The sequence below is a fragment of the Orbicella franksi genome, chromosome 13 (assembly GCF_964199315.1).
Source record: "Orbicella franksi chromosome 13, jaOrbFran1.1, whole genome shotgun sequence".
NCBI classification, from domain to species: Eukaryota; Metazoa; Cnidaria; class Anthozoa; order Scleractinia; family Merulinidae; genus Orbicella; species Orbicella franksi.
Genome location: NC_138157.1, coordinates 21,802,115 through 21,820,022, shown reverse-complemented (window position 1 = coordinate 21,820,022; position 17,908 = coordinate 21,802,115). Strand labels below are relative to the sequence as shown.

At 41.5% G+C, this 17,908-nt stretch overlaps 1 protein-coding gene across 3 annotated transcripts in view; it reads right to left on the bottom strand.

The window, feature by feature from the left end:
- Positions 1 to 16,980, bottom strand: part of LOC145465961 (adhesion G protein-coupled receptor L3-like) — a 48,399-nt gene extending 31,419 nt beyond the window's left edge. Inside the window, exons 1-3 of one of the 3 annotated variants that reach the window (XM_081449733.1) lie at positions 14,991 to 16,980; positions 14,848 to 14,896; positions 12,542 to 12,588 (exon numbers count right to left, since the gene is read on the bottom strand). In XM_081449733.1, the coding sequence (XP_081305859.1) occupies positions 12,542 to 12,588; positions 14,848 to 14,896; positions 14,991 to 15,128 (234 nt within the window). In that variant the 5' untranslated portion in view covers positions 15,129 to 16,980. The remainder of the gene's footprint in view (positions 1 to 12,541; positions 12,589 to 14,847; positions 14,897 to 14,990) is intronic. The other 2 variants (XM_081449731.1, XM_081449732.1) reach the window with 2 other exon arrangements.
- Between the last annotated feature and the right edge of the window lie 928 nt (positions 16,981 to 17,908).

Below are 17,908 nucleotides of genomic sequence, written 5' to 3'. Positions count from 1 at the left end.
CCAACACACGGAGTCTTTCTGGAAAAAGAGATAGCGGCGATGGGCGGCATCGAAGCGCTAGAAAAAAGAAAAACCCCATTGCGTTGCTGGCTTGGCGAGGAGAAGACAACACCGAGCAAGAGAAAGTGCCGCAGGGTTGCGATAGCGTAGCCTTCTACACGGGAACAATAGTTCCACCTTCGAAGCAGAAAACAAAGTCTCCATCGCAAGCAACAACAAAGAGTTCTCCAAGATTCCAGTCCAACCATTTTTTCGCTGTCTCCGAGTCGATATGGCCTACAATGTTCACAGATTTGTTTTCCAACGAAGAGACATACTTGCAAAGAGCGGACCAATCCTTCCAACAAACCTTTTCTTCTTCCAGCTGCTGGTATTTTTTCTCGCATGCACGGAATTGTTCGAAGCGGAAACGTGGAAGCTGTCCTTCTTTTCGAACAAGTTCCATTGCGTATATACTTGTGTTGCTTCTCTCCAAACCCCGCGACACTTTCTATTCTACAACATTGCACGAACTTTTCTGGTGGAAGGTACTTTTTTTCGGGTGGCGTGTCGCTCTGTGCAGCCTTCCACTTTTCCAGTTTTTGAGATCCACATAGCCACAGAAGAAGGGCAACACCACCAAGCCCCAAAACAAGTCCAACCACTTCCACAACACCAAAAAACAGCAGACATTGTCGCATTGGCTGCACCAACAATTCTATCGGTTTTTTCGCGCACAGCGTTGCTATTTTTCTCTATGCTCTGCAGGATTCCATCTTTCGTTTCTTCCACACCCACTTCCAACCCACGCAAATCTGCACCGATGTCTTCCACATCTTCGAAATGGCTCTCTTGTAACCTCAACAAAAGATCCATATTTTTTTGCAAGTCGTGCACATTGTCCAAGATCTGGTACAAAAGCTCGCTAGTTTACTCTGTTTTTGTTTCCGCAGCTTGTTTCGGTTCTATTGCAGCGGCTTGTTTCGGAGCGATTGCAGCGGCTTCTTTCCAAATTCTGTATAGCTTTGTTGTGCCAATCTCGAAGCGCTCCCGGATCGATGCGGGCGACTCCTTTCCCCGCGCGGCAACGATTTCTCGAATTTCTTCGGCAGAAAGCTTTTTTGCAGGAGGCATGTTTGCAAATATAGCAAAATGTGCAGAATCCCAAAATGGAAACAACTAGTGTCTTGTTTGTGCAGAATTCCAAATGGAAACAACTGGTGTCTTGTTTGTGCAGCAATTCCCCATCTAGTATACAAATGTTGTGCAATGCTAAGAAAATACTGTGCAAATACTGTGCAAATGCAAAGAAAAAAAATTGGGGGAATTGCTGCACAAACAAGACACCAGTTGTTTCCATTTGGAATTCTGCACAAACAAGACACTAGTTGTTTCCATTTGGGATTCTGCACATACTGCTATATTTGCAAACATGCCTCCTGCAAAAAAGCTTTCTGCCGAAGAAATTCGAGAAATCGTTGCCGCGCGGGGAAAGGAGTCGCCCGCATCGATCTGGGAGCGCTTCGGGATTGGCACAACAAAGCTATACAGAATTTGGAAAGAAGCCGCTGCAATCGCTCCGAAACAAGCCGCTGCAATAGAACCGAAACAAGCTGCGGAAACAAAAACAGAGTAAACTAGCGAGCTTTTGTACCAGATCTTGGACAATGTGCACGACTTGCAAAAAAATATGGATCTTTTGTTGGGGTTGCAAGAGAGCCATTTCGAAGATGTGGAAGACATCGGTGCAGATTTGCGTGGGTTGGAAGTGGGTGTGGAAGAAACGAAAGATGGAATCCTGCAGAGCATAGAGAAAAATAGCAACGCTGTGCGCGAAAAAACCGATAGAATTGTTGGTGCAGCCAATGCGACAATGTCTGCTGTTTTTTGGTGTCGTGGAAGTGGTTGGACTTGTTTTGGGGCTTGGTGGTGTTGCCCTTCTTCTGTGGCTATGTGGATCTCAAAAACTGGAAAAGTGGAAGGCTGCACAGAGCGACACGCCACCCGAAAAAAAGTACCTTCCACCAGAAAAGTTCGTGCAATGTTGTAGAATAGAAAGTGTCGCGGGGTTTGGAGAGAAGCAACACAAGTATATACGCAATGGAACTTGTTCGAAAAGAAGGACAGCTTCCACGTTTCCGCTTCGAACAATTCCGTGCATGCGAGAAAAAATACCAGCAGCTGGAAGAAGAAAAGGTTTGTTGGAAGGATTGGTCCGCTCTTTGCAAGTATGTCTCTTCGTTGGAAAACAAATCTGTGAACATTGTAGGCCATATCGACTCGGAGACAGCGAAAAAATGGTTGGACTGGAATCTTGGAGAACTCTTTGTTGTTGCTTGCGATGGAGACTTTGTTTTCTGCTTCGAAGGTGGAACTATTGTTCCCGTGTAGAAGGCTACGCTATCGCAACCCTGCGGCACTTTCTCTTGCTCGGTGTTGTCTTCTCCTCGCCAAGCCAGCAACGCAATGGGGTTTTTCTTTTTTCTAGCGCTTCGATGCCGCCCATCGCCGCTATCTCTTTTTCCAGAAAGACTCCGTGTGTTGGAGTTTCTTCGTCTGTTGCCGGTTCCCCATCTTCTCCGAGCGGGAGCAAGAACAGAATGGTCCGCAAGGCGTTTCGAAAGGTTGTAGTAGCGAAACGTTTGCATATGTACTCCCCTTCCGGCAAGTCTGTTGTTTTTTTCGTCGTTTTGTTTCCCGGCGCGGGGATTTTCTGCAGACAGTTTTTGGCCAATTCCACACGAAGGGCTTCGTACTCCTCGCATTTTGATCCTAGAGCCTGCAAGAGTGCAAGTCTTCCGCTGTCTGGCGCGGATAGCACTTGTATGGGGTTCCACACGATGGTTTTTCCTTCCCTGTTTTTGAAAGTTCTAGATGGTTCGATTTCCAACTCCAACCCTCCAAATTTTTCGACACCGGAGAAAGCCACTAGTCAGAAAAGCTTCCGACCAGTGTTGTCTTCCTCGGCCGAACGGAAGCTGTCCACACATTCTAGAAGGATTTTTTGCGAACCTTTTGGCGCCCAAACAGCAACTGCCTCTTCTTCCCCATGCCGCAATACAACTCGGTATTTGCCGTCTTTGCCTCGAAAGCCTAGTACATCCCATTTTCTGCCTGCTAGCAATTCCGAAACTTTTTTTGCCCCCCCCCCCCCCCCCCAGACAGAGTTCGAACAACTTTTGCACGAATCTCCATGCTTTTTGCTTCGATTTTTTTCTTCGCCTCGGCGTACTTTCGCAGGTTGGCAATTTCCGCTACTCGAGCCTTTGCCGCTTCCTCCTCTTTTTTTCGCTGTTTTTCTTCTCTTTGCCAAATCTCTCGTCTCCACTCCTCGGCTGTGCGGGCGTGCCAAATCTCTGCAAGAACTTTTTCTCTGTTTCTTGTCGAAAGTGCGGATATTTTGCGCTGTTCTGCGATTTCTTGTATTTCTTGGAGCTCGTATTTCGAAGAATCGTTGCCGATTGCGTGGCATTTTTTGTCCCACCATTCCCACACAACTTTGTCTGTTGGCGGTAGAGGCTTCGACGGGTCGCCCTCGTTTGGGTGGAGCTGTGTTGGTTTTTTGCTCGCGGCGAGTATTGTGCGAGCGTTTTCGTCTTTCGTGTAGCAACGGAGCGGGCCTAGCTCCACCCCTTCTTCGTCTGCGGACAGGATGTCTACCCGAAAAATTGGACATTTCCGAAAGCCAAAGTCCCCCGCCGCCCACAAGACAGCTTTTTCCCACTTTTCTTGGTCTCGCACTTTCGCTGATGTGGGGCGCACGTGGATCCCCGAAATTCTTCCTGTTCCTGTGTGCGCATACCAGCCAACAAAGATATTTCCTTGCGGTCTGTCCGCGAGAACCAGACACCGATCCAGGTTTTTGGCAAGGTTTTGCCACTGTTTGCTGGGTGGTTGGACCACGAATACGCCGTCCTCCTCGTCTTCGGTGGAAACTTGCTCCAAGACTTTCCCGATGTACTCTGTGGCTTTCTTGCTCGAAAGTTCGTACAGTGGGGGCGCGTACAGAGAGACTTCGATGCGTGTGCACCCTCGGGCTTGCACGTCCGGGTGTTAGAAGGTTTGGCGGAGGTGCAGGTTGGGGCAGTCGGCGTAGTCTGCCAGATGGCCGCACACAGGTTCGCGGATTTCTCCTGCCTCGAAATTCGACACGACTTTGTTGTATATTTTTGTGCGTGCTGTGCGCCCTTCTGCGGTTGCGGCTATCCAGGTGCAGACGTGCTTCCCGACGGTTTTTGTGTTTTCTAGAATCGTCGGCTGTTCTTTGGCGATTGCAGTGCAGAAATCCTCCGCCTTTCGAAAATCAAGGTGGGCCACAAGCGCTTCGCGATCCAGAACTCCTGAAAAATCCTGCGTGTAGTCTATGCTGTAGATTCCGTAGCCATGGCCCTCCAGACATTTTTCGAAAACACGCAGACTGCTGTGGATATCCTCCAGAGGGATTTCGGAAACATCGCATTTCGCCACGAAATACCCGGCAATCTCTTTTTTCGGGTGGATTTCTTTCCATTTTCCTTTCGCCTTGTAGAGTGTGTCTTTCTCGATTCTCGCAATTGTTGCGCGGATTGTGCTGGTTGCAGCTTCTCCGACCACGACCGTGTGCACGAGGGACGTCTGCAGGTAGCCCCTTTTCCCCAGGGCTCTTTCCAAAGCGTTCGCGATGTTCGCCACCACTAGTTTTGCGACCCCCTTCTCCCCACTTGTGCAATGGAGTTTTCCTCTCTGGAAGACGCACTCCTCTCGAGAAACGTAGACAAAGACAAATATGTCGTCTACGAATGCCGGCAGACCCTCCAGCGGGCGCAAATTTGTGCTACCGAGGTTCCCTTCCAGATAGTCTACCTTGGAAATGTCGGACAACAGGTTGCTTTGGTACGCGTTTTCCAGAAGAAGGTGCGTTGCGACGGATTTTTCGCACCGGAGGCCCATGCTTCGGAAGGTTTGTTTTGTCGCTGTATTTGCTGTGGCTGCTGCGGCTTCGTCTGCTGTTGTGTCTGCGCTTCGGAATGTTTGTTTTGTAGCTGCATTTGCCGTGTGTACGCTTCCAAAAGCTTGTTTTGCTGTGTCTTCGCCTGCCGCTGTGTCCGCACTTCCAAAGTTTTGTTTTGCCGCGTCTTCGTCTGCTGCTGTGTCCGCGCTTCCGAAGGTTTGTTTTGCCGCGTCTTCGTCTGCTGCTGTGTCCGCGTTTCCAAAGGTTTGTTTTGCTGCGTCTTCGCTTTCGAAGGCTTGTTTTGTCGCTGTATTTGCTGGGCTTTTGTCTGCTGCTGCATCGTCGTCTTCGACTGCTTCTGCTGCGTCTTTGGCTCTTGGGAAAAATAGAGCAACAACATTGGAAGGTTGGAGAACTATTGTTTGGTTGTCGAAATCCAGAAGTTTTTCTTGCAAAACCATGTTTGTTCTGTTTTTGCATGTATTGTGTAATTGTGCGTCCTTTCGACAACCGAAAATTTGTTCGCAGATCCAAGACCTTGTACTTTTTTTGCAACCAAAAACTGTGTCCTTGTCGAAAATTGGCTGTCGAAAATTTGGTTGTTGAAAAAAAATGCACTCCTAGTATTGGGTGCACTTTCGACAACCAAGCTTGCGAGGTAAAAATAGCTATCTACAAAACGGTATTTGTCCGCAGATCCTAGACCTTGTACTTTTTGCAACCAAAAGATGTGTCCTTTCTCCAAAAATGGTTGTCGAAAAATTGGTTGTCGATAAAAAAAAAATGCGCTCCTATGCTTCGGTTTCTGTGACACTTTGTATTATACGCGTGACCCTTCTTTTCATGTTGTGTCACACACACATAGAGACTACTGGTTCTGTGCACAGCATGTGTAAACAGAACTGATTTCAGCTCCTGAAACGACTCCCACCGTTAAAATGGGGGGTGGGTGGGTGGGTTTTCACGATAGGAGTCGTTTCAGGAGCTGAAATCAGTTCTGTTTACACATCTGTCACAGAACCAGTAGTCTCTATGTGTGTGCGTACTCGTGTGGGCTTATATTTACTTTTATTCCATTCAGTTGGAGTGCGAGTTTTAAACGTTAGTATTCGGGAGTTAAAGTAATACAAGTGAATAGGCCATCACTAGAAAGATAAAGGTATAAATTTAAATAAATAAAGTAATATTGATTATTTGGTATCAACATAGGTGAGTTGTTATTTATTTTATTGAAGACTGTTTACAGATATCAAATTAACTTGCTCATGTACTGTCAAGAGGGTTTGCTGCAATATCTAAGCCAGTTACCTACTAACGTCAGCAACTGAGAATTCAACAGTTGGTCCCAAATAGACACCTTGTCAATGGTGTCGATTCCACTGAAGTTCTGAACAGGTTTTGTCATGACTGGAAAGAAATGATGTCACATGGAATAACAATAATCAATTTGCATACACGAAGCAGGTTCTTTTGTTGATTGCTAGCTTTAATATGAAGCAAAATGTGGTAAAATTTTACTGTAAATGCAGTAAAAACACTATAAAAAACATATTCTTCATATAGTTTGCATGCCTCTTTTGATACATGAAGATCCTTGGGATGTTAAAAGTACATGTTGATGATTGACGAGTAGTTTGCATAATAATTTCTGGATGGAAGAGTGCGTCCATTTTTGTTTCTGGATTCAATATTATTTTTCAAGTGGCTGATAACATACAGCTGTATAAAGAGTTGTGTAATTAAGGGATTCCAGCGACTCACATGAAAAGTATACAGTACAGGTTTATCAGCTGAAACTTGATGAAAAGTCAAATGCTACACAACAAACATAAAAATTATGTCTAAAGGAACTGTGTTCCACATTGCTCAGTGTGTTTCACTCTGGTTTACTAGGTTCTTATGCTCACATGACCTGGTACAGATGTCTCTCATTGTAGGTGTTATAATTGTTTTGTCAAACCTAATACTACTTTGATCGGTTGGATCTGTTTTAAAATACAATAAGATAATAAAATATTTTTTATCATGCTATTCGCAGGGGAAGTTAGTTAATTAAATGTTATTTGAAGAACACGATACAACTGTTATCAGCTTTTTTAGGAGAATTTCTTGTGCACACATTCATTCACTGTAATCAGAATCCTGGTCGTGTTGAACTCAGTGTTGCTTATCAGTTCGACAACCACAAATTAAGACATGTGCAGTACACCTTTCAGTTTGAAAGGACCAGTCCATGTTTGTGAGCAAGACAATTGCAAATATAATCGGTTTTTAAGCTCTTCAACGCTGACCAAAGTGCATCTCCCAAATGAAAGGGGTATCCTATGCAAATCCTCGAAGTTAAATTAAAAATATGTCAAAGCTGTGCTTCGACGTCTTTAAAACTGTAACAAACAACAATTGTAGAAACAATGATGTAATACTTCAAGCATGAAAGACCGTGTTTAACCACATTTGCAATTATGGAGAAGAGTTTTAAAGATATAACACACAGCTGAGAATTTTTGACAAAATTTGAGGTGTTGGAAATGTGATGGAATGTGGTCTTCGGTGTTTGACACACTGTTGCTGGTTTTCAGTGTCACGTGATTCAAAATAGATCAAAATAAAAATCAAAACCGGTCAATAGATAAAGTCCAGAATCTGGGAAATGAAAGAGGGTAAATATCCAAAGACTCTCGCCAAAATTCTGGTCACAGCAATTTTTCTTATGCGAGATATGCGGAGAAATTTTTTACCTAAATTTATAGAGATTTGTATGGAGACGCCATGCTGGTGCACATCCATATGGGCACCAACATGGCGGCCGGAAACCAACAGAAACATCTGTCTCTGAGTTTTGCTACAAAAGCGTGAATTTATCCCTCGAGGAACTCTAAAACATTAAAATAATACTTTTTCTAAGACACGAACTGTTCAGATAGCCAAATTCCCCGAAATAAGTCACTTTTTTGACCATCACGACAGCCCTCCAGGCCGTCATGTAAATGCCGCGTCACGCAAAAGCTTAGAAATTCAAGCGTAGTGTATCACAAAACCAAGAACCCATTCGGAGCGAAAATTTGTATGAATATTAGTTTTCAGCTGCTCTTATACATCATTTAAGTAAAATCTCAGGAAGATCAAAAGCTTTGTGGTTCGAGAAAATTATTTGAAAATGCTTCTGCAAGTGAATTTTTAGGAGACATATATTGGGCATTGTTTGATGTCAAGAGTAAAAATAATTAACAATGTATTAAATTGCATTACGTTGCATTTAATGTACATTCTCGCAAAAACCGAAACTCTTCCTGGAATATTAGTTAACCTCATTGTAACAATTAACGGCAAATACGCACTTTTTGTACAGAATTTATATCTTGTAGAACTGTATAGGCTCGATCCAATAAGCACATTCTGAGTACAGTGTCTTCTATTTGATTGTAAATTTTAACCATAATCAAGTGAACATAATTTGCAACACACTGCTTACCGACGTTTTCACCAAAGTGTGCTTTTGTCAGTTCCTTGACTTTTGGCCAGCAGACAGAATGGTTGTTGGATTAGTGTTATTATATACTGCAGGGCCTGGATTGTTCTCCACATCATTCACTTCCCCTTACAAGCAACGGAATGTAGACAAAATGTAGCCCATCATTTCTGTACATGTCCAGAATTTGTTTCAATGTTGTCAAGTAAAACACATTTAGCTAAGACATGGTAAGAATCCATCCCCGTTGAACATGTAATAAGGCATCCTTCGCTTCCTCGACCGGTATTGTTCAATTGATGCGGCAGGAAAATTTTGCAGGGCGCAGGTTGCAGGTTACAGGTTGCAGGTTGGCACTTAAACGTACAGGTGGTAGACTTACCGTGACTGTTTACAATCGCTCAGAAAGGTGGCTTCCACCTAAGTGCCAAACCCACCGAAGCGATGGGAGGAGAGTATATTCCTATGATTTTAAGCCTGCAATGAATTATTGTTTTTGAAGAAACATCTGAAATATCATCTGAAATATATGCTGAATTTGGTTTCTTCTCAGTGAATACCAAAATGAAAGCACACTGAGCTTGTGCTAGTACATTCCGTCGGTTAAAATCTTATATTATTTCATTTCTTTATTTATTTGCTTTATTTGTGATGGCAATCTTCTGTTCTTGAGGGAAGTGTAGCTTACAGTTCTTGTTGACGCTACGCCTAGAGATTTCGAACTCACGCTCTGTTGAAGAGACTCGAGGAGCCCCTTGAGTATTGAAAGATCGAGCGAGGTTCGACTAGAAAAATAAATAAAAATACATGTGAAGAAGAGCCGAGCGATAAGAAAAATACAGGACAGAATATAAAGACTAACAATTGTTTCCTGACTGTAGCGATGATGGTGAAGCTAGGTAGAGTATAGATTCCGCAACAATATTAACTTGAAGCAGGAACCATAATCGGGGACGGAGATCGTAAGCGCGCGCCATTTCTAGTATTGGGGTTGTCCCCATGATATGGGACAATTGTTCTATTTTTAGAACAAATTGCGCCATCCCGTGAGGCACACGTGCGGACATGCTGCGAGGATTTTTGCGGATGTAGCGTGGGAAAATGGCGTCCGAAATTCCCCAGATGTTTGATGCTTTTGGCCCACAACTTAATGCGTTCATGTCTGTTGGAATTTTACTGGGATGTCAGTATTTTCGTCGTAAGCTGCTCCAGTTTGAGTGAAGTAAGCCAGTGTCGGATTTAGTTATGTGCCGCTTTAGATCACTGTGACCAAGTTGTGTTCCGCTGCTTCTTTTACAAGAGCTCCACCTTACTCCACTCCAAGTTTCACATATGTTGAAGATTAACAGCTTTTCCAAACCCCAGCAAAAAAACTAGTTAGATATATTTGGATACAGCAGCGTTTTAGGACTTCAAAGTTTCCCTCCTCTTGCCACACGCTTGCGAGGATTTCGCCCTAGAGTCTATCACGAACGAAAAGCAAAAAAATAATAATGATAATTGCAAGTTTGAGTTTCGCTGAATTGTAAGCAACGCTGTTTTTTCAAGGCCCAGTAAGTGACAATTAAGTTTATGTCTGTAGATGCTGCTTAGTTTTGTTTGTGTAAAAATCCAATGAATTGCCTGTTGTCGATGAATGAGAGCGCCCGCCGATGCGTGTTTTGTACAGTCAGTAAAACATGACAAACTGGACTTCCCCACTTTCGTGTGAAAAGGTACATCGAACTCATATAATATCTCTAGTTTTTAAACATATTTAAGGTTGATAAATGTTTGAGAACATATTAAAAGCTTAGCTGAAAATAGGTGAATACAGCAGAAATAATCAGCAAAATTACGATGACGCTTTCTTAATCAACTCACATAACGATTTCGATTTTGTTGGTTGAATTATCAAAACTCCTTGTCTATTTTATTTTCGCGGTGTAAAATTTCACTATGTTGTAGAAACACACATGATGTTAGTAGCCTTTTGGCGTTGGTGAAAATTGTTGCTGCATCTCGGCACAAAAGACAACGAAAGAAATCTTTGTCAAGCTTTGTTGACAATTGAAAACACCGACTCGGATTTGAAAGTGCACGCGCTGCACTATGCAAATGAGACTTTCCTTTCAAAAACTTTTGCAAACTCGCCAAACAAACAGAAACAATAAGAAACTATCAAAAACAGGGTTTGGTTATGATTAAGCATTGTTTGGGAAACTCACAAATTAATTCGATACCAGAGTAAAGAGTTTTCTTACATAACTTTTCTTTACAGAACCGTGACAAACGCAAAAGCTTACGCGTACAACTCGCGCGAGCAGATATTATTCATTCACAGCGCGAAATTGAAGTCTTGCTTTCGACCCTGAAAAACTCACCTTTTCCATTAGCTCAGAGCATAAAACTACATGTTAGAGCCCTGGATCTTATTCCTTGCCTTATTCCCTGCCATCGCTGTGAAAAATCTGCAAGAGAATCTTGCCACTCTCACCATTTGATCAGACAACGTGACAACATCCACGCGAGAGCTCCCGACATGTGCGTGGATCCGCGCGGATATATGACGTCAGGATGGCGCAGTTTGTTCTAAAAATAGAAAAATTGTCCCATATCATAGGTGCGCGCGGATCCCAAGACGTACGGTCTCCGTCCCCGATTATGGCTCCTGCTTGAAGCTATAGAAAACGTTGAAAAGATTGGCGCGCTAGGAAACCGTAGCGTTTAAATAGTCCTAATTCGCACGTGGAATCCTATAGGAAGACCAGAGCCAAATCTGGAATCGATGGAAACATCCGTGGAGCGGTCATTCAGATGGCTTTGAAGAGATTTCACTGGTCTCAGCGTGTCCATCGATAAGTACTTATAGCGGATCGATCGTGTTTTCACTATGTGAAAGAGGCGAACTAGTTTATGTAAGAACCCCTGACGAGTATATAGGTTATTAATTGTTTTTAGTGCCAGCGGTTTTCCTGTTATAAAAAACAAATCTTGTATCGCCGAAGAAATTTTCTCACAATCGAAGATCTAACTGAAATAACAAAGAGAACACAGTTCTCGAGGGCAGTGCAGGAAGAAAGATAACATATAACTAAAACAAGGAAAAGCAATTTAGAAATGGAAAATAACTTACCTTGACTCGCGACGGTAAACTGTCGAAAAATATCTGAAATATTACATGTAAACAGCAATGGCCGCCGTATCGAACGATCAAGTCATATAAGCCTAATCAATTCCTCCCAGAAGACCTCGCGATACGCGACATGTAGAGAAATAAATTCCGCAGACGGTAGCATAGTGGAGGCTGAAGCCCCAACAAAAATTGTATTCATTCAATAAATACGGTGAAGAATCTGGGCTATGATAGGTGACTGGTATATAAAAACCCTCGCCAAGATTTAGGTTCTTGCGGTTTTTCATTTGGGCGTTATTTGGAAAAGTTTTTTAACCAAATTTATAGAGAATTTTCTGGAGACCCATGTTCGTGCCCAGCTCGGAGGGGCACCAACAGGGTGGTCGTAAAGTAGCAGAAACACACCTCATCAAGTTTTACCATTGAAACGAAAATTTACCGTAGACTGAGCATCGACAGATTGAAATTAATACTTATTCTAGTGCAAGAACTGAAAGAGCCTTCTCGGGCCGCCAGTTTAATGCCACGCAACGCATAAACTTGGAAATTCAAATGCGCTCTGTTACAAACTTGAAATGAAAACCTCTGTCGAGCTTAAACGTTGTAAAACGTCAATTTCTTAGTGGTTCTTACATTCGCTGAAACTAAATCTTCAGAAGAATTGGTAATTTTCAATTTTGGAAAATGATGACGGCACATGGACCGGCAATACCATGCAAACCTTACACTGCCCATAGAATAGGAAAGCGATATTTTTGCAACATTTGTACCTATGCTAACGACATATTGTATACTACGTTTGAAGTTGTTAGAACTTTTCTGTACGTTTTCATGAACGTTGTTAAATGATTCTTGCGCTAAGAACTATGGGTAAATGTACCAGTCGTCATCTGTTTCTCCGAGAGAGGATTGGGGTTTCCTTAAAAGCGGAAAAAACTAATTTGTTTTTATCTCTGCTGTAATATCTTGAAAGCTTTTTACTTAAGATGTAAGGCTCCCTGAAATTAGAGAAGAATTTCTACTTTAGTCCAGTTAAATAATCACTTACCTCAACTGAGCGCTTTCTTTCACTCTTTTGACTTAAACGTTCAATTCCTGAAAGTAGAAAAATTTACCTTGTGTTTATCAAAGTGTTTTTGTTCCTTACTGCCCCATCCAAATGATAATTCTTAGTAATTTCCACGGATACAAATTTTGGGGCGGAGCATTTGGTCCTAATCAATTCTAATTTTCTTGCCTACTGCTTTCTTTAAGCTTATAATGTAAGTGAATATGTATGAACTGCGAAAAGAGATGTTGAAACTTGAATGATTATCACAGTTACATACCAACTAGAGCAGCTGTGAAATTAAAGCCTGGAAGAAATTCCGGCTTGAACGGGATTCGAACCCACGACCTCTACGATACCGGTGCAGTGCTCTCAGTACCAACTGAGCTATCAAGACAACTGGGAGCTGGTCTATTGCTTTCAAAATGACAGGGAAAGCGTTATTACTGGTTAATCTGGGCCTTCATCCCAAGCGGGCATGCAGGCTTAGACCCGTTTAGGCTAAAGAAGTACAGATCATGTGGAATTTTACATTAGGAATGCGAAGAATTCTTAGATGCTGCAAGGTCTCCATACTGTCTTGTCCACGTGACTCTGGTCACGTGAGATGAAATTTAGGCGGTCTCCGAAGTGTTAAGAACAATTTTGACGTCTGCTAACACCACTGACTAAACAGATAACTATTGAGCTGAATTTGTTGAAAAATAAACAGAAAATCGTATTTCAGAAGTGAGTTTAACGCTGAGTGATTTCAAATTAAGGCCAAATTTCCTCAGCAAAGCTTAGCGTAAACTTACAAGGTTTCATCCTGCAGGTGGTGGGGTAAATCAAGCTGGAGGCATATTTCTTCACCCCCATAGAGGTGCGTGGATACGCTTTGTTAAGTTTCGCCGAAAGAACTTACACTGTACACTAAGATGCGCCCGCTACATGTCACGCAACTGAAGCAATGGCATCGTTCTCTCGGTTCCATTCAGTCACGTAACTAACAGACAACGGAAACTGACAAGAAACTGATTAGAACACACGCAGTGTTTTTGTTAACAAATTACTGCATAGACATGAATATCTATTTGAAACCCATCACTAGGGATCGAAAACTGTTGTGGTTTTCTTGGTCTTTATCTTGTCTCAGCTGCACTTTTTGAGGGCAGGGGACACATTTTATTCGATCCGCGTAATTGATTTTTGATGCACAGTCGAAGTCCAATAATACAGCAAAAACTTATTACGGCTACAGCAAATGGAGCACCTGCAAACATCTGCGCTATTCTCCAAACACTATATTAATTGCGCAGGAGAAAGAGGTCATGGTGATTGACATTTGGACTTTTTCCTGTTACTGACAGATGATTGCTAACGTGAGTGTAGAGGAGTTGTAATTAAAGAATGAAGACAGAACCATTTGTTGTTTTCTTCGTCTGGAAGTGCTGGTCTTAAACTACTTGAATAAAACTGAACCACCAAGACACCGTGACATTAGTTGACTTGTGTTATTAGAGAACCTTGTCTCCAATACTAAGCGGAGATTTGAAAAACGTTGTATCCCTTAAACAAAGAAATTGCTGGTACTTGTATTCTTGACTTGGTTTTAGCACCATTTCTTATTATTGATTCCGAGGGATTCATTTCGTTATCTGTAAAACTCTATCATTGTTTTGCTCATGTTTGTCAATGCGTCTACATAATAGATTGACTAGGGATGACGAAAGCCGGCAGGACTGATATCACGACTATTATCAGTTCACCATACACTGATGTTACTTGCTTTGTTTATACCCTAGGAAAATCTTATTATTTTTTCCCAGACCTGGTTGTTAAACGTGCAGAACCGCATTGTATAAGAAGCCGTAAAACTTGCCAGTCAAGTCGCCGAGCTTTGAGTTTTCAACAGAGAAAAACCGCTAGGTAAATATTTAAAAACTGTAAGTAATAAACCGCCTGAAAATGTTCATACACCGCGCAATTTATTTCTTGTGTAGGCTCTATGCTTCGACGTCTTAAAAGCGAAAATGGATAAAAATTCACTGTTCTAAATTTCCTTCAACATTTTGTAAGCTAGAAATCGAAAGGTTTAGTTTGTTTTGTACGACCTCTAAGCTGAACCAATATCACCTTATGATTTTAATGAATTACAAATGAAAATACAAATCGTTTATTTAAAATCAAGTGTAGAGTTTTGTTGAATCTTTATTAAAATACCAGTTTCGTCTCGCTACCTATGGTATATATGTTCTAAATAATAAATACATCAAGATACGTTCAAGGCAAAAGATGATGAGTAAAAGAAATAAACAGCGGCCTACCTGTATAAACCTCTCCACGTTTGCTATCACGCAGGGGGAAACTTGAGATCTGTAAGAGAGCATTTTGTTTTTCTGTTTTGTGTCCGGCGGCGTTTTGAAGGACAGATTTAAGATCATACACTGGAGACGAAAGTTATACTTACCCATGTTAGAGGAAAAATAACGAGCAATAGAAACATAGACTCCATCATTTTCTGAAACATCAGGGAGATCTCCGGCTGCAACTGATTTGTTAATAAATTTAGAACCCAAATATAGCCAAGCGACAACAAGAAGATCATGAATTAATCATGAACATATTATGACTACACTTCCGTATACTCCGCCTTAATTAACAACGTTTAAGAACGTTATTTTCTCTTGAAAAGTAAAAGTTTTGGTCGGTATAACTTTTGACACAAAGCGATTAGACGTTTCGGCGATTTTCTGCTCATTGGTAGGGATAATTACTTGTTTTTTAGGCCCTGCCAACAGTCAGACGGCAAACATGCAATCATAAATTGACGCGGAATTAAAGGAGAATAATAAACTAACGTTTTGTCTTTTTGACTGAACCATATGTAGGCTATAATTAAGGAAAGCAGACGGATTTAAATACCAGCCTCGAATTTAGAATTGAACATTGAATTTCTTATTCGGGCAGAAGGATTTATTCTAGATTCACGCAAGAGTTACCTGCTCGCATCCGATTGGTTCATAAACAATATTGTTGAGTGGTGCTTGAAGTCGGTACATACAAAAGGAATTTCTAATGAGGAATATCATCTCTATCGCAGCTTTTTCGCGACTGACCACGAAATTTTAAAGAAACATTTCTCGCAAAAATTATCAGCTTAATTTTGATTGTTTCATAAACAGTGGAATCAGTCAAATCCCAGGCTAAGGTAGGCGCCGAGCAGCGAAACCATCCCTTTAAGTCATGACAATGTGAAGAGAGATGCAAGAAATACTTTTGCGTGTCATAAATGTAATTTGGTGCCTCGTAAAATGGTAACGGCTGGGCATCCCGAATGAAATGCTAGAGACAACCTGACAGTTTGAGCATCAGATTTAGAGACTGTCCCTAGCCGGAGTTAAACGCCTACACTAATAAACTTTCTGGCTATTTCTATTCTTGGAAATATAAGAACAGCTATAGCTAACTAAAGTTTCAGACCTATTTTGACAATTCTCTCTAAAAAATTATCATTTAGATTACTATAAATACGATTAAATGTAGTAAAATTAAGCAAATTTAGAGCTGGGAAGAGAACGTTTCGGCTGCGGGAGGCAGCTGCTGAACGAGGCGCCGTTTCGGCTGACTACGGAAGACATTTAAAGTTTGGACAAGACAGCCAGCTATCACAATAAGTTAATACAGAAATGATAAAAAGCATATTTCAAGTCAGTTTACAACTAACTACGTCAACGGCTATCAATAATTGCACGCAATTAACAAAGAAAGGTAGATGCTGAGTTTTTGGTTAATTAACAATACAGTACTCATTTGTTACAAATAAAACCATTGGGATATTGAATTGGGAGTTTGACTTCTCCAATGTTAATGTAACTTCCTCCAGCATGTCCTTTGGCTTTCTGACGAGCAGTCCATAAGCCACTGAGTTATTTATATACAGCTACACGTACAGACGTGCAACGTGTTATGGGTGGCAGCTATTCGTCACCTGTGCATTTTCGTCATCTGAAGAAATGATTACAGATTCAAACACCGCCCAAATGAGGACTGTTATCTGTTCTCTCTGTCTGTTTTGCATAGATTTATCTATGCAGAAAGTATAATTTGAAATATTCCTGCGATTTACTTGAAATGATATACACTGAGAAGTGTTTCATTCTTTGTATTGGTCTATATTTTACTTACCTCCGTTTCGTACAAAATTCGTGACCGATTTTTTTGTCTAAAATTAATGGAAAATATCGATTGCCTATTCATCACAGCAAACGTCAACCCATTTCAAATATTAATTACTGGTGTAATTTTAATATCGATCCGAATAAGGGAAGACTGGCGAAAAGCTGATTGAAAATGATTGTTATCAGCGGTATCCAGACACCTTAATGGACATGGTCATGACAATTTTTTTTAAACTTAATCGATTATTTCAGTCACGTTACGCTTTGGGGAAGCAGCGCATCATGGTCTAGAGTTTGCGCTATTATGTTTGACTTAAGAGCACGCCTTAAGCTGATCCTACACGCGACGCGTATCAGATTGTGAGGTAGCCAAGGGTGAAGTTACTTTATCCTTTTTCTTTTGTTACCAAATCGGCTAGGAATAGTTGACACTGCAACTACCCCCTCTATTAAAAACCTAAAAAGATTAATTTCGAGAGAGCATTGGATACAAAAGCTCACAAAATATATTCCTTGTAGATCGTCTCGACAAAAAAAATCAGTTGAAGATACAAATATCTTAAAACCTCCAGAAAACAATGAAAGACAGAACTGATTCATGAAATTCGCAGTAATAAGCTTAAGCTTACCGCTAATGTTTTAAATTTTCTCCTTTAGGAGGCGAAAACAACGTCTTTCTCATTTCAAGAAGATCACTCTTTGATACTTCAAACAGTCTACTCCCTTGGCCTTGCTATCTGAAATTATGAGATACCACAATTTACCTCAGGAGCAATTATAGAATGCACTCCAACTTAACGATGAAACGATGAAACGATTCGAATGTTTGCAACATGCGAGAAATTCTTGAAACGATAAAAAACGTAATTTCTAGCTCCTTCTCATACGTCCGCTTCGATTCTTTGAAGCTTTTCTCAGCAACGCCATGACTCAATTTATTCTTTTAGGTACGTGACTGTTAAGCGGTATAAATCGATTTCTTTGCTCGGTTGTCAACCAACGATGGACTGCCAAAGCTTGTTAGTTTACTGAGTCTTTCGGTCGTTGGAAGTGGTGAATGTTTGAATTTAGCCTAGACCACCAAAGCTTGCGTCTTCAAGTCTCACCAAAGCTTGAGTCTAGACAGTCTTCCACTCAATGGAAGTGATCTGCGTCTGACAAATCGTAGTGTGGAACTGATCAGTCTAAAACCATGTCGAATTTTTCA